Raw genomic sequence first — 17,028 nt, forward strand, 5'->3', positions numbered from 1 at the left:
GCTGCCTGGTCAGTAATCCTGCATTTATCCTGGCTTACCAACACCTACCCGTCCGATTGTAACTGGAGATGTCCGATATATAGCCCTGCAGCTCCGGTGAAATTTTGAAGCGAATCCGACCCGGAGAACAGAAGTTATCTGCAGTGGAGGAGATGACCGGATCGTCGCCTGCGAGCTGTAGATTGCGCAACTGGAGACAAGCGACTACGACACACCGAGGCGTCCCACGAGGCGCTTGGGCCGCAATCGGTGAACGGCGATATAACCCCCGCATACCAGTAGCGGCGGTGGGGTGAAGACGTAAGAAACGCCATAACAGCTCAGAACGCCACTGCCTTCCACAACTGCGCCTACCGGGGCTTGCTGCGAGGAGACACCGCAGACACTGAGACGTGTCCTGGCGGCCACGGCCCTGCGGGAAGAAGCGCTGCATTTCCCCCTAGTACGAGGAACGAGAGCCTGGCGGCAAGAACCATACCACCGGTAAGGGCAGAGTGTATAGCCCCCAGCTGAGTGGCGCTGCATAGCCCTCTGGTACTGCTGTGGTCGGACTAGCGTATTGCCTGATCTGGGATTACCGGGACTACAACTCCCCCCTCCCCCCCCATCCACCGCTCGGAGAGACCCTAGATGCGGAAAACCTGAGGGTCGGGGATCTGATTTGGGGCACTGTGGCGAGGCAACTACTGGCGATAGAGATTGATGCAGGGCGCTGCAGGGAGCACATTAGCAGACCCAAGACGGCAAACATTTTAGAGGCCGCAGTCCACGCTCACCCCCCCCCTCCCCTCCCCTGAACAGAGCTTGCTGCAAGCGACGGACACAGGCCTGGGGGCTGTCTGTGCACTGCTGCTCCGTGTGCTCACTTACAGGCTGAGACCGCAGGGACTATTGCTGAGTGAAGGGCCACTGATTCGGCCTTGCCCTTGATACTTCAGTTTTGCCGGTTTCAAAACGTACAGTACACCCTACACGGGGGACCTACACAACTTTGGGCGAAAATCGGCGGTGCGTTACCGCTGCAGGCGCCAGAAGCGACGGTGCGCTGCGCAACCTCATACCTCTGCAGATGGAACATGTGGGCGCCTGACCTTCACTGAAGCTCCCAGCGGCATTATACATGAGAGCGAGAAATAAAGCCCGGCTGCAAACTTACCCCATCCTGGACGTTTCTGGGCCTGCGTGGAGAGTGCCAGTGGGTGGGAAGTATTACCGTACTGCGGAGCCTGGTGGAAGCGACTTAACTGTAGACTTTACGCACAGTGAGTTCTTTCGTCATTGCCTGCTTGGGCCCGGTCCTGGGGGCGCTGGGGATAGGACATAACCATAAGACGCCTCTGCTGCTGAGGATAGTCGACTACCAATGGCTGCAACCCCTTGACTTGCTGTGCTGGAGGCGGAAATGAAGACATACATGCGTGGCGTCGCCCCTTTAACGGACTGCGTATTTGGGGCTACTGTAATCCTGGAAGGTGCGCCACTTACTCTAGAGAAGCAGACAAGATGAGCTACGGAACCTACGCTGCCTAGTGTCTCCCGGTTTAACAAATAGCGTACACATCTCAGCGCATTGCAAAGTACCTATGCATACAGGATCCCCTCTCCCTGGAAAAGACTGTGGTGAACGACCCGCACCGAACCCTGCGAGCCCCTGCGAAAAACTGAAAATGGGCAAACAGGATAACAGACAGCCTAAACTGACATTTGACCCCGCGGGTACCAGGAAAGGGGTGCGGACCGCACCGGAGGCAGGGGGAGCACAAAGCCCTGTTGCCAGTGGCACGAATTCCAACGTCTCCTCTTCGGAGTTACAACAAATGATGCAGGAAATGAGACAAGGATTCGCCACGATAGTGGATAAAGTTGACCGCATGTCGTCTAGAATGGACGCCATAGCACAAAAAATAGATGTACATGAGGAACGGATCAACGAGGCGGAAAGGCGGATTTCGGATAAAGATGATACCACAGCCTCGCACACCACTCAACTTTCAAGAATGGACAACATCCTCAGGGTCATCGCTGCAAAGAATGAGGAGTTGGAGGCCCGGAGCCGGCGCAATAACATCCGAGTCATAGGCGTGCCGGAATCCACGAACACAGGGCGCATGGAAGAATATGTGGAGAAAATACTCCTTGCAGCAGTCGGGACGGACGCATTCTCCAGACAATTCGTTGTTGAAAGGGCGCATCCCATCATTGCAAGACTCCTAAATTACAGGGACCGCAATACTGCATTACGAGCAGCACGAGCGAACCAAAATTTGACATGCGACGGAGTCAGCTTCTCCATCTACCCAGATTTTACACCCATGGTACAGGAGCAGAGAAGCAAATTTCTTGATGTTAAAAAAAAAACTCCGGACATTAGAAATAGATTATGCACTATTATACCCTGCGAAATTGAGAGGCACAAACCAGGCAAAGCAGCATTTCATCACTAACCCACAACAAGTGGATGACTTTTTGAAAACACTGAGACGAGCGAAACCTGGGCGCAGAGAAGACGGCGATGAGCAGGAAGAGGAGGAATGTTCAATGAATGGAGACACTTAGCGAGAGCATGGCTAATCACGTAGGGCCGTGCTTCCCTCCTGTATTTCACGGAGAGGCCCTGAGAGATGCCTCTACCTTACGAGAACTCTGCTGATGGACGAGAGTACCATGGACAGGTACTGGACTGTTGGTGGTAACGTATACCAGGCGCCATCCCCCCTTCGCTTAGACTGTGCCAGACCGAGGCCACATAGGACAAGGGACAAGGTGCAGGGGGTGGATAGTTGCGCTCCTCTGATGACCCCGATAGGGAATACCCCGATGGTCATGTTCAAAGTGTTATGGTTTGTGGGGTGTTTGATTTTGATTCAGGGAGGGGGGTGGGATGGGGATCCTGGCAAGTTGGGGATGCTTCAGTGGGAGGGGGTTGGGGTAGAAGTTCTTGAGCTCTCTGAATTGCTCCATACTGATATAAATGAACCTGACTGCTATAGATGGGAAATGCACGACTTAGATAGCGGTGGAGGTCTGACTGATATCTTTCTAGACATGATGAGAGGGCGGAGGGGGGAGTTAAGCTCAACTATAGCTACGACTCAGGGCATTAGGAAGAGATGTATATATTTGAGAGCTACCAGTTGGTGGGTGGGGTGGGCTCAACTTCCCGCATTGTATTGGATGGACAATATTACATCATCAGATAGAATGGGGGTTGAGACTGATACAATTTACAAGTTGGGGATATCTAAGGTAGGGGGAGGGGGGATGGGACTGTTTGAAAATGATGTTACAGAGTTGGGCGAGGCTAATATCAAAGAGATGCTATTTACAGATCCAACAGGATTGCATGATGGAGACGAGCGAGTGGGATCCCTCGCGGTGCATGTAGTACACAAATTCATTCACCTACGACACGGCATTAATATGTGTAACAGAGCAAAACGCAGGCTGCGCTTTTGCGGTGCTGGAAGGGTAGTGCATTTATCAAACAGGGACACCAGAAAGAACTGGCCAGGGAGACCTTCACTGATGCACTGCTACATCTCACATTACCTACTTGACTATGGGAGACACTGATCTAAACATACTTGTTTTTTTTTTCCAAGACCTTTATTGTAGCAAAGTCATAACATTACACAGCCAGCAGCCTACAACCCTGGGGCCGGCTGCAAAGGTGGGATCCACAATTATAGCGTATTGTACATAGATACACAGGTACAAACGGTCGGAACGGCAATGTAAAGCATACAGTCGGGTCCTGTAACGGTATTTGTGGTTTTTGTAGGAACTCTAGGTCGCAACCAACAGACCTAGGTACAACATTGAACTGGAGACCAGTACCCCTGCAGTTAAAGGATAAACTATTAGTGCAATGCAAGAGACAACGGCACCTGCCGGTAGCCAGCGCTCACATGAATGATGGCAATCGTGAAAGACATATCACCCAAGCTGTAGCTCAGAAACCCCTTAATCCTCCTCCTCAGACTGAACTGCAGCCAGGAAGTCAGTGAGATAACTCCAAAAGTCCTTAGGTCTGGACTTCGCCGGGAGGTCCTCCTCATAGATCCTGAGCCTATCTCTGCAGCTAGCCATGTCCCCTAGCCACCTGGCTATGGTCGGTTTCTTGGAGCTATTCCAGCATTGAGCTATTTGTCTCTTGGCCAGCAGCAGCGCAACAACACAGAACTTACGTTTAACAGCCTTAAATTGGGTCGTTATTCCCAGAAGACCCATTCGTATAGAACATAGCATTTCGGAGCTTAGCATGGTAGACAAAGCATTGAAAACCTCCCTCCAGTAGTTCTGGATCGCTGCGCACAACCAGGCCAGGTGCAGGAAGTCAGCCCCCTCCCTCCCGCATCGTTTACACTGGTCGACATCCAACAATCCATACTAGTGCATGCGGGCCGGGGTATAGTAAGCTTGGTGTAAGAATTTGAAATGTATAATACGGAGATTGCCATTGGGGGTAAGGATCTGGGTTAGTGCGCATGCCTGCTGCCATTCCTGTTCCGTGAGCGGATCGTCAAGTACCATGTCCCAGCGCCCTTTGGCTTTGGCCGTAGAGTAAGTCAAGTCTGCTTGTGCTGAGGAGTACAGCCGTGACACCATATGGGAGGTGTTTGGGGATGTAATCATCAGGTGTAGGGGAGACAGAGAATCTGGTTCCTGTGGGAAAGTGGGGTAGTGTTCCCTTAATGCCCGTTTCAGCCTGTAGTATGTAAATGTGAATAATGGGGACTTATTCTGTACATACGTCAAATCGTCTATTTCTATATATTCCCCCTCATGGAATAAATCGCCTAGCGTGGATATGCCCACCCGTTGAAGCAAAGACATGCCCACCGATTCCCCAGTGACCGATAGAGCCTGATGATGTGCCAACGGTAGGGATGGGGAATACAATGGTGTTTTATGTGTTAAGTGACTCAATTTTTTCCAAGCTTTAATGGTAGTATCCACCGGGTTGATATCCTGGGAGTGAAGGGGCGGGCGCTTATGCGTGAGCATGGACGTGAGTGGTATTGGCGCTGCATCATCTTTTTCAATAGCTGTGTGCGTGAGGTAGGGAACCTCGTGAAACCAGTATGTAGCAAGTTGGGCTTGGCGCAAAGGTAATATAATAAAAAATCCGGGACCCCAAAGCCTCCCTTGATATATGGGAGCGACAATGTCTGTAGATCGATACGCGCCTGTTTGCCCGCCCATATGAGCTGTAGTGTAAGTGTTTTTATGCGACGGAATACCTCGCTAGGGGGGGTGATCGGAATATTATTGAACAGGTATAGAAATTTGGGCAAGACATTCATTTTGACAATCGCAATGCGATCAGCCAGGGACAGAAGGAGCTGAATCCAGCGACGGATCTTATCTTCCAACGTGGAAATGACAGTGCCATAGTTCGCCCCAATCACCACCTCCGGGTCTCGATGAAACATGACCCCTAAATAGCGAATTGGGTCCGTTTGCCAGACCAATGGATAGTCCGTGTGTATAGGTTCAGCCATGTCAGTCAAGGGGATAATGTAGGATTTCGTCCAGTTGATGGCAAGTCCGGAGTGACCCTCAAACTTCACGTATTGTAGAAGTGGGTTTAGATTTGTGACCGGATCGCGCACATATAAGAGCATGTCATCAGCGTATAATGAGATGTGATGGGGTCTGTCAGTGAAACGCAGAGCCGAGGATTTATATTTCTGCCTGATCCTACACGCAAGGGGCTCGAGGGCAAATAGTAGGGGTGACAGGGGGCAACCCTGTCTTGTGCCACGCCCTATAGGGAAATTGGTGGACACATAGCCATTCACTTGCACCCTAGCGCCCGGGTTAGTGTAGAGTAGGCGCACCCATTGCACAAATCTTTTAGGGAAACCCATTCTGTGAAGTATGTTGATCAGATAGCTCCATTCCACTGAATCGAACGCCTTTGCGGCGTCCAACATGACAGCTACCGCCCTCGTGGAAGGTTGTAGTTAGTGGGATAATGCAAATAGAGTCGTGGTATTGTGTGCTGTGGAGCAAGTGGGGATAAATCCCGACTGGTCAGGGAGCACTAGGTTAGTCATTAGGGGAGTGAGTCTAACAGCTAGGATTTTGGCTAGTATTTTGGAGTCGGTGTTTATAAGCGATAGGGGCCTGTAGGAATCACATAGTTCGGGGTCTTTGTGGGGTTTTAACAGCGTAATGATCACAGCTTCCCTAAGTGTGGGCGGCAGTTCGCCCTGATCGAACGCTGTGCCGAACATCGCCACCAGGTGTGGGGCCAGAATGTCCACATAATGTTTGTAAAACTCATTGGTGTAGCCGTCTGGCCCAGGTGATTTATTGTTTGGTAGGGATTTAATTATTTCCGTAACCTCTTCGACTGTGATGGGGGCGGCCAGATACTCCCTTTGAGAGTCGGACAACCAGGCGATGGCCACGTCCTCCAGGTAGCTAAAGAGTTCATCAGGGGATGATATAGAACGGGAGGTGTAGAGTGCACTATATGCATCAACGAAACAGGACAGTATGTCAGCGGCTTGCGTCTTATAGTCCCCCACAGTGGACTGTATGCGCAAGACAGTGTTTCGCTTCTGCCCTCGCATATTTTAGACACCAGGACTCCCCCTGGTCTACCGCCCTCTCCAAAAGCTCTAGCAGTGGTACGCTTGTTTAAGTATTTGATTTCGTCCTCAACGTAAGTGCTATGTTCTGTGTGCAACAAAAGCAGTTCGCTCAATAAGGAGATGTCCTGCGAGGCTTCGAAAGCTTTTTCTAGCTCCTTCATTCGCTTTTCTCGACTATTGATCTGTTGTCGTATATCTCGTAGTGTGCCCACCGTAGTGCTGATACAGACCCCACGGATCGTGGCTTTAAAAGCCTCCCAAAGCAGACAAGGGTCGTCTGACGACGGCTCGTTCAACTGGAAGTAGTCCACAATGGCCGTGTGTATAGTGTGATCATAGTTTGTGTCGGACATTGCTCTAGAGTTAAATCTCCATTGGAAAGGGGGCGGGCAGTAATTTGGGACAGTTATCGAGAGTAGGACCGGGTTGTGATCGGAAAGTGTTCTGGGTAGTACACGCACATCTGTGGCCCAGAGCGCAACGTCTGTCGATGCGAGCCAGTAATCCAGGCGCGACCAACTGCTGTGTGCTGCCGATATGTGCGTGGCACCCGCAGTGACCGGGAATTTAACCCTCCAGATATCCGTAAGAGTGAGATCGCGCATTAAGTAGTGTAGTTGCTGTTTAGCATGTTTGTGTGGTTCGTTCGAGTTTGGCGACCTATCCAGCTCGTCATCCAATGCTATATGCCAGTCCCCTCCACAGATATGTGCATTCCGAGAGTCCTGAAGTCGATCCCACAAGTCCCGAATAAATTCGGGTGCGTCTACATTGGGACCATACACATTCAACAGCACAACTTTTTGACCACGCAGTACGCCTTTGACAATAATGAATCTACCCTCGGGGTCAGCAGTTGTACCCAAATGTTCGAAGTTCGTGCCTTTCCTTATCAGGGTAATCACCCCTCTAGAGTAAGACGAGTAATGTGAAGCGTAAGAGGATTCTGCCCAGCCAGCGTCCAAGGTAAGCTTAGAATTGGGAGCGATGTGGGTTTCTTGTATGAGAGCGATATCGACCTCCCACCTTGTCAAGTAAGAGAATATCCGTCTAATCTTTTTAGGTTGTGTGAACCCCCTGACGTTCCAAGTGAGAAGGCGCAGTTGTGTACTGTGTCTATTAGTGTTCACAGTAGTCATAACATATCAGTACTACAGCAGACATTGCCACGAACATACAGCATAACGGTGTGGAGCGCAATAAACCAGGGACGTGCCGGTGCATGCACAAGGAGCACATAATTGACAAAATAACACCATAGTTGTATTGCAGAGCAATTGGTCTCAAAACAGAAACAAAACACCCCTCCCAACCACCCCCACCCACTCCAGCACCCCAAACCTGCCGAAGCCATCGAGCCCAGGAACAATCACCCCATGAACTACAAGGACATAAGGAGTTCCCCATCCCAAGTAACTTTGCGGGGAACACCCTTTTGGAGGACCGCCGGGGGCACAGCTCAACACCCGAAAGCACAGGCGTGGACGTCTCTAATGCAACTAGATTTGTACAAATAATACTGTATGTACCAGTTCGCATGAGGCCAGAACTTCAGTCCCTTCGGGAGGCAAACAAACAGATCCTCCCCACCACCGCATCGCCCCCCCCCCGTGACCCCGTCATTAAATTTGGTCGGGGCCGAGTCAGTAAGCGACTTGTTCTTCAATCAAATGTAGCAGGCAGTATAACAACAATCGCATCTGTGGGCCCATGCATCTCAGCTCTGTTAGAATGGATGGCCGAGTGATGGCATGATTAACAAATAGAACACAGGCAAGGACCTGGCCGCCACCTATTTGGCCAGAGCATCAGAAGCAAAGCAAGAGCGTGAAGGGCGTAACGTCTACCCTGCTAACATATGAAACCGTGCATAAGTAGGATACCTGGCAGCATGTGACAAGGCGCAAGGGGGAGCAGAGGGGACCCTAGGCAAACTGCCCACAAGAACGTGTGATAAAGTACAAAAGAAATGCAGAGCTCGGAATAAAAATACTGTCAATGGCGAGCTCTGTGACAATGTCTATCGCACTCGGGTGCAATGGTGAGTCAATAAAGTAAGAGTCAGTGGTCAAACAATGGTGAAGGTGAACACACACCCGCTACAGATGCAATATAGGTACAATGAGTCAGGGTGAGCGTAACAGGCTCAGATGACAGGGTACATTACCGTCTCGATCCGGGTTCACCTTACGACCCACTCGGGCTGTTGATCACTTAAATTTCTGTTCGCTTGTGTTACCTTCTATTGAGCAGGTGCGATCAGTATTAGGTTGATAGTGACAAGCAGGGAGCAAGCGGTGCGATAGATTAACATCTCAATCAGATTCCGCATTTTGTTCATCCCGGGCAGTCTTTTTCGCCTGTTTCCTTGCGGTTTTGACAAATTCCATTGCAGCCTTAGGGGTCGACAAAATGGCAGGTTTTCCTTCCCACGTTACCCTGAGTCTGGCTGGATACAACATGGCGTATACAATATTCAACTCACGCAGCTTGGCCTTCGCTGAAGCAAATTCCTTCCGCGCCTGCTGAACGGCGACTGTGTGATCAGGGTAAAATTCCAGCTTGTTCCCTTGGTGCGTTATTTGGCCCTTCTCACGTGCAAGGCGGAGGATAGTGTCTCTGTCACGGTAGTTCAAAATGCGCGCAACTATGGGTCTGGGAATTGCGCCCGGGGGAGGCCGTGGCGCAAGAGATCTGTGAGCTCTTTCAACAATGAAGACTGAAGACAGAGCCTCTGCGCTGAATAGATCCTTACATAGTTGTTCAATATATAGTTCCATGCGCCCAGTGTTGGTTGTCTCCGGAACCCCCGTGATGAGCACATTATTGCGCCTGGAACGCGCTTCCAATTCTTCCTCCTTTGCACGTATCACTTCAAGCACTCTGTCCATCCCATTACATTTCGTCGTGGTGGCTCTAGATTCATCCTCTACCTCCGAGATCTGCACCTTGGCCGCGTCAAGCCGTTCCCCATGTTTCTCGAGTTTGTCTGCCATGCCATCCATTCTGCAAGTCAGATGATCGAGCTTGCCATTGATGTCTTGTAGGTTAGACTGAATGGCGAGGAGAATCTTCTCCATGTTGTTGCTTGCGGACACCTCGGGCGAACCCCCACTCTCCGCCATAGCCTCCGCGCCTTTAGTGGGCTTCATCGATTCAAAGCTCAACTTCGGTTGCTGCTTCTCAGGTCTCACCATCCTACCTAGCGGCGTGAGCTGGGTCTTGGTGGTCCGTCGTGAGGATCTCGTTGACGCAGTGAGCGACCCCGTTTTGGCTATGGATGGTCTTGCCGGGTGGGATCGAGGGGGTGCGATCTCTGCTACTCAGTGATTTGGTGGTTTATCCCGCTGCCCCACCACCTTCGCTGAAAACTATGGCTTGTTCGCCACACACACACCACTTCGTGGTGGCGGAAGGGAGGCTTGGAGGGGACACCAGCTCGCGATGATATTCCAGGACCTCGCAAGGTTAGTCCACAAGCAGTGAGAGAGGGACACTGGTTCACCAGGCAGTGCTATGGCGGCAAGCAGGTATAGGTCAAGCACGAACTCCCCCAGCTGGTCACCCCCAGGTATTCCGCTCCTTACGTGCCGCTATGAATGCGCCCCCCACAGGGTGAGGTCCACCACCCAGCGCTCAGTTTGTGCAGTTGTGCGCTATCTCGCGGGGAGCAGATGCCTTAGCAGGGTGTCTCAGGACAGTGCAGGATCCGTGAGGCGGGCCCGCTAGAATGGGAGGTCGTCCCGCGCACAATCGCGTTTGGGAGTCGGGCGCTCCTCCGCAGGCGGCGGGCTAAGGACACGCTAGCAGCAGAGCCCGCTGTCAGGATAGCCGCAGGAGTGAGAGGGCGTGTGGGGGCGAATACTCTGATCTACCGCCCCGCAGCACCGCCGCAACTCACCGGGTCTCTTGGTCTCCCGATGGGACTACTCGATTCTCCGCATACTGGGCTCCGCCATCTTGTCGCCTCCAGGTCTCGGGGGGATCCGTGAAAGTTCGAGTCCCACTTTCACTCAATACGCTCCGCATAGATGTTGGAGTGCACCTCGCCTCACCAGCACAATTTCGCCATTCCGCCGCATTGCAAGGTGGCAGTGACCCCGACGAGGGTCCCGGAGGCAGACTTTCGGATCAACGGATGGCCGCCATCTTGACCGTCGCTCTCGTTCGCGAGTCTATTTTGCAGTTATCACTCTCTGTGGACCCGATCCTCAAGCGCCGAGCCCCACATCTGCTGCATTATGTGTACTGATCCACGTTACAGTGCTTTTTGGACGTGTCTGGCCAGGTTAAATGCGTGTTTTTCTGAGGGATGTCGGACGTCCGGCGGAGCTGTGGTCTCACACAGCCATTCCGCTGTGCGCCCCCTAGCGCCTCATGACCACTGATCTAAACATACTTACATGGAATGTCAGAGGCCTGGGGGACCCGAGGAAAAGGAGACAAACTCTCTCTTATCTGGACCGCCATACAATACACATAGCCTTTATCCAGGAAACCCATTTTAAAGCACAGGCTGTTCACACTTTTGCCAGTAAATGGGCGATATACACTGCCTTTTCCTCCTACTCATCATGCTCTAGGGGTACTGCGATACTAGTGAAAAAAGATACGCCCTTTATTATGATAGGCACTAAAATTGATGCCAAGGGCAGATATTGTCTGATGTGGGGTAGACTAGGGCATATGGCAGTCACCCTGATATGCTGCTACGGCCCCAACATAGACGACCCGCAGTTCTTCATAGATCTCAGAGCGACCATAATAGGCACGGGTCCACAGCACCTCATCTGGGGTGGAGACTTCAACACTACACTTGATCCAACTAGAGACAGGTCTCACCCGGCCCCACATCATTATACTAAAGCCCGTATAACGCTACTAGAGACACTAGATGATCATAAATTGATTGACACCTGGAGACACCTCCATGCTGACATGCGGGAAGGTACACACTTCACGGCACAGGCAAGATCCTGGGCGAGGCTCGATTATGTCTTTATATCCCCACGCTTTCACGCGGCGCTTGTGTGCGCGCGCAACACCTCCCAAGAACGTACTCTGACCATTCGCCTGTACGGATTACACAGAGGGCTGCGGACCTTGGCCCCCCACGGACGGCATGGCGCCTGCAACCCACGATGCTACTAGATACTCCATTTCAGGAGGAACTACGGGAAGACTGTTTAGATTTTTTCAAGCGCAACAAAGACTCTGTGAAAGATGTTGAAACTATCTGGGAAGCATTCAAGGTGACTTTAAGGGGAATATGCATTGCTAAGGGGTCAGGTATACTAAAGAGCATAGTGGCGCGACTAGGGAAACTGGAAAATTATCTTAAGACACTTGAGACATCATTGGCTGACAGTCCTGATGACACCACACTATCACGTATTCGTGAAACAGTGACAGAATATACCAACGAAGCCGCTAGAGAGATTAAATTTAGGGGTAAACATTGGATTGCCCGCCGCTATGGCGAGGGCGAACGACCAGGAAACGCACTGGCCGCAACGATGAGGTTAACGCGTCCCCCTAACATTTTATTAGAACTTGAAGGCTTGGATGGTGAAATGTATAGAGACACCACGCAAATACTTAACACGTTTGTGGCGCACTATAACAAATTATATACGTCAACTAGGGCTGGTGACCTGCACCTGCAAGAATACCTGGAGGATGTGTCCCTGGGATAGCTTAGCGATGCGCAAAGAGCGTTTCTGAGCTCCCCTTTTGAATTGGACGAGGTGCGTGAGGCTATTATGCACATGCAGTCAGGCAAGGCTACGAGACTGGATGGGATACCAATAGAATTCTACAAGATTTACATTGAATTTATGGAACCGGTCCTGAGGGAGGTCTACGAAGATGCTCTGGAGGTGGGCCATCTGCCCCCTTCTATGCGCATGGCCCTCATTACATCACTCTTGAAACCCGGGAAAGCGGCAAACAAATGTGACTCTTACTGACCCCTCTCATTGCTCAATTGCGATGTGAAAATCCTTGCAAATCTAATTGCTACCCGTATTAATCTGCTACTCCCCAACTTGATCTTACCCGACCAGGCAGGATTTGTGCCTGGTAGGGCGACGTCCCATAACTTGCGCTCTTTCTTCTCGATCTCAAACATGGTACATGAAGACCAACCGATGGCTGACATCTGCTTGGACGCCACGAAGGCTTTTGACTCCGTAGAATGGGACTATGTATTCAAAGTGTTGGAACGTATGGGGTTTCCAATCATATTTATTTCATGGATTAGACTATTATACACATCTCCAATGGCCAAAGTACTGATAAACGGCAGGCTTTCCTCTGAATTTCCCATTACCAGGGGCACCAGACAGGGTTGCCCCCTGTCACCTCTGTTGTTCGCTATAGCTACAGAACCGCTTGCGGCAAAATTGAGGCAACATCATAAGGACAAAGCACTGAGGTGTTTCCAGAGGCAAATATTAATATCTATGTACGCAGACGATATTACTCTATATATACGTGACCCTAAATCCGATTCTTAGAGAATTTATCCGATTCAGCAGGCTTTCAGGAGTCCAGATCAACTGGAGCAAGTCTTGTATTTTTCCCCTCACGGCATCCACCAGGCGGTTTGTGCTGGATTACCCTCTCACCTGGTGCGAAGTGACTTTAAGTATTTAGGCATACACATAGAAAAAGACCGGATGAGCTATTGAGGGCCAACTATGGCACGACGATGACCCGTATTACGGATTGCATTGTTCGATGGATTACACTACCCCTCTCCATGGCGGGAAGAACGTCTTTGATTAAAATGGTAATATTACCGCAGTTATATCTCTTCTTGAACATTCACTTTTATCCGGGCAGGTTTTTCTTCCAGCAACTACGTACAGAGCTCATTAGACTAGTATGGGGCGGGAAATCGCCCCGGCTCAAAAAGGATGTCCTCACCAGGCCATACAGTCAAGGCGGGTTTGGCGTTCCCGATTTTGAGCTGTACTATCAAGCGGCTCAGGCACACTATGCCTATTTCTGGATACGTCAACCTAGATACATGCCCCAACTAGCGGCCGAACACTGGTTGGCGCACCCGATCCCCATAGAAGGCCCTTTATATACTCCAGTACAGGGAAGAGATAAGACGCCCACAACGGTGATGAGTACGGTGACTGAATGGAACCGACCGACTACTAAGTTAGAGATTAGCATGTTATATGCACCTCTCTTACCCCTTGTTTACCATCCAAGCATGCCCCTTTTACAGGAAGCGGGATTTCAGAAATTACTTCATACTATCCACGTTACGACGTGGGGCGATTTGTACCATGCTGGCACATTCCAATCTATGGAACAATAATATGAAGGCATACAGCCTTCTCCCCTTGACGTTTTTCTGTACATCAGGCTCCGGCAGGGGATTAAGGCGCTCACACCTGACTTCCCGCAGGAACCCCCGGAGGTTGCACTGTTACAACGCATCCTCCAAGACGAAACGCCTGCCAAGTTGGTCTCTGAAATTTACAGATCGGTCCACTCGTTAATAGACACCCCACCTCTAGCGGCTAGGGCAAAATGGGACCTGGAACTGCTAGCGCCACTGACGGACAAGCAATGGGAGTTTTGCCTACAACAGACAGAACGCATCTCCTCCAGTAGCAGATTTAGAATCATACACTATAAATACATCCATAGACTATATTACACCCCGGCTCGGATGTTCAGGTACCAACTTCGTGACGATGACAGGTGCGATAGATGTCATGCCCCTGGAGCGGATTTTCTCCACCTGGCATGGGCGTGCGATGAGGTACATCGATACTGGTGCCAAATATTTGCAGCACTGTCTAAAATGATTAACACGAGGTTGAGCCCTCCCCTATCCTTGCCCTCTTGGGATACGTGGAACCCATACAGGCTGCGCACCGCAAATTCATTGCGCTTGCCTTCCTGATTGCTAAAAGAAGAGTTTCATGTAGATGGGGCAGAGCCCCGAAATGCAAGGATTGGATGAGAGATCTTACTTATTGTCAGGAATAAATCAGTACATACTCTGACCTTTTACCGATAGCATCACGACCCACAGATATCTGGCCTCCATTACATTGCTATTTATTAGGGGGGGGTGATGCCGCTGAGGACAGGGCGTCCACGTAGGTACATGCTGGAGAATCCCTCACGAAATGCTAAGAAACATGTAAACGAAATCACTGCCTTCAAGCTACTGATGTACAGACACTGCATATTTACTGTTTATCACCTTGTGAATGCTATATTGCAGGAACATGTTATTGTTGTATAGAGGAATAGACTAGGGGCACCACTAGGTATAGACTGGCCACTGGAAGGTTATATAGGAGACCACATGATTAATGCACAGTGATAATATGATGAAAATATTTGCACAGCAATTGCCTGTTTCTCGACATTCATTGTTTTGACTATGATTGGAATGTGTACACATTGATGCACCTTTTGCTTCTTGATGTATGTTCGCTCAAAATCTCAAAATAAAGGTTAAAAAAAAAAAAAAAAATATGAACAAATATTTTGAATACCTTTTGGATTACAATTTGAATTATTGAAACTTAATCGAATTGAGTGCAGATTGGAGACGCTTTTCACAGGGCGAGGAAAGCACTTATCAATATTCATTTTCTCAAACCTCTGACTCAGGAGACTATACCGACCTGCACCTTTTACTGAATCACTTGACCACACTTGAACACTATTAAGTGCATGAATCTACCCATCTTTGGAGGAAGTTCATTAGGTTGGCATACCAGAACATCAACACCTGCAAGCTTGCAATTTCAGCAGGTCACGCCGATCTCAATGGCGTCTTGGCAGAGGAACCCCCCTTTGATTTGTAGGTTACACCAGAGTGTTTATCTTTCCACCCCCAAACCTATATAATTTGTTATGAGGTTAACACCGTTCTAAAACTTTGGAGTTTTAACAATACAATTACTACCTATCCATGAAGGAACTTTCAGCAAAACTTTCAGCAAAACTAGATATGGTGTTGTGTTTGATTTCTCACAAATGCATGTCTGATGTAAGTGCACTGGATTTATCTGCCAGCTCTTACTTCAGAGGGGGAATCTTTTCCAGTTTCTAGAAGAATTGAAAACAACATCAGAAAGGTATCTTACTCAGCCTTCGAGATAATCACAAGCTCTGTGTGGATAGGCATCTAAGGTCATATGAGGCCATGAAGGCGAAATTTAGATCACCTGACACCAAACGGCTCCTATTCTCCACACTGAGCCGTTTGGCCCAGTATACTCTCCCACTAACACCAGATATATCAGCTGACTCCAGGTGGAGAGGCATTGACAGTTTTCAGTTTTGGGGCTCACTCAACTTGAGGTTGCAACAAATGCAAGACTTTCACTCCCAGCTGCCGCTTAGAGGATATTCTGCAGGCGGCAGATTGATCTCCAAATTCAATTTTTAGATGTTTTAACTTTAAACTAGTAGTGGGGTTTGCATCGCCGGTAGTCAGCAAGCGTTAAACTGGCACAATCGAAAGCCTTTGGTCCTGACATTGAATGTAAAATTTCCTAGCTCTACAATGAAAGAACATTTGAATTCTATCAAGTACATGGAAGCAAGAAATACCCCACCAGTCTACCTCTGCAAGAAGTATTCCTCCAGATGAGTTGCATCTATCATTAACAAGTATCAAACTGATTTAACTACATGTTCATATCCATGTTTAAGATGATGGTTATACAAATATTATGGTCTTGATGTTTTCTTGTCTCTCTGATCCTATAGTTAGTAATATTCCAAGTAGATTATATTAACTCCTCAGTTTTCTTAGATAGGTTTAGATCAGAAACAAGACCGAGTGCTGAAAATTGTTCATCACCCACTTTCACACAAAGAAAGATTAAGTGCTACTTCGTTGATATCCATTATAATCCTTGCCTCCCTGTCCTTTTCAGAACTGAAACGTTCCTGTACAATAGGAAGAAAATGTCATTATACCAAAGAACACTTCCATCAACTATACAGCTCTTGCGTGCTATCAATATTTTAAATCTTGGAAACTTTTTAAGTTCTGGAAAACTCAATGGTAAAGAGCTTTGGGTCAGGAATCTTGTTGATTAAAATCGTGCCACAGAGATCATAGTAGATATTTTCAAACAAAGGATTTTTTTATCCATCAGGGATACAATTTACATGTTAAAAAAACATACTCTGGCCTGCTCTCTCAATTGATCCACAATCAAACGGTCCACTCGTGAAGGGTTGGCAGGAAGCCTGGATATAGGAGTGTTGTTTGAGCTAGATACTCTCCTTCCGGGGAAGTTTCTTGCAAGATCAGCCTCCGTCTAACAAAACATGCAAACATAAAAAACGTGTATAAACATTTATGCTCTATCAAAGCATCTTCAAAAACAGTGTCGATAATTTGCTCTGGAATTCCATAATTAAA

At 49.1% G+C, this 17,028-nt stretch overlaps 1 protein-coding gene across 2 annotated transcripts in view; it reads right to left on the reverse strand.

Annotated features, from left to right (window-relative positions):
* LOC147685171 (meiosis-specific coiled-coil domain-containing protein MEIOC-like) overlaps positions 1-17,028 on the reverse strand; it is a 312,693-nt gene that overhangs the window by 99,172 nt on the left and 196,493 nt on the right. For both annotated transcript variants that reach the window (XM_086941077.1, XM_086941078.1), the window contains exon 5: positions 16,790-16,924. In XM_086941077.1, the coding sequence (XP_086797203.1) occupies positions 16,790-16,924 (135 nt within the window). The remainder of the gene's footprint in view (positions 1-16,789; positions 16,925-17,028) is intronic.

Source organism: Lissotriton vulgaris, chromosome 10 (genome assembly GCF_964263255.1).
Source record: "Lissotriton vulgaris chromosome 10, aLisVul1.2, whole genome shotgun sequence".
NCBI classification, from domain to species: Eukaryota; Metazoa; Chordata; class Amphibia; order Caudata; family Salamandridae; genus Lissotriton; species Lissotriton vulgaris.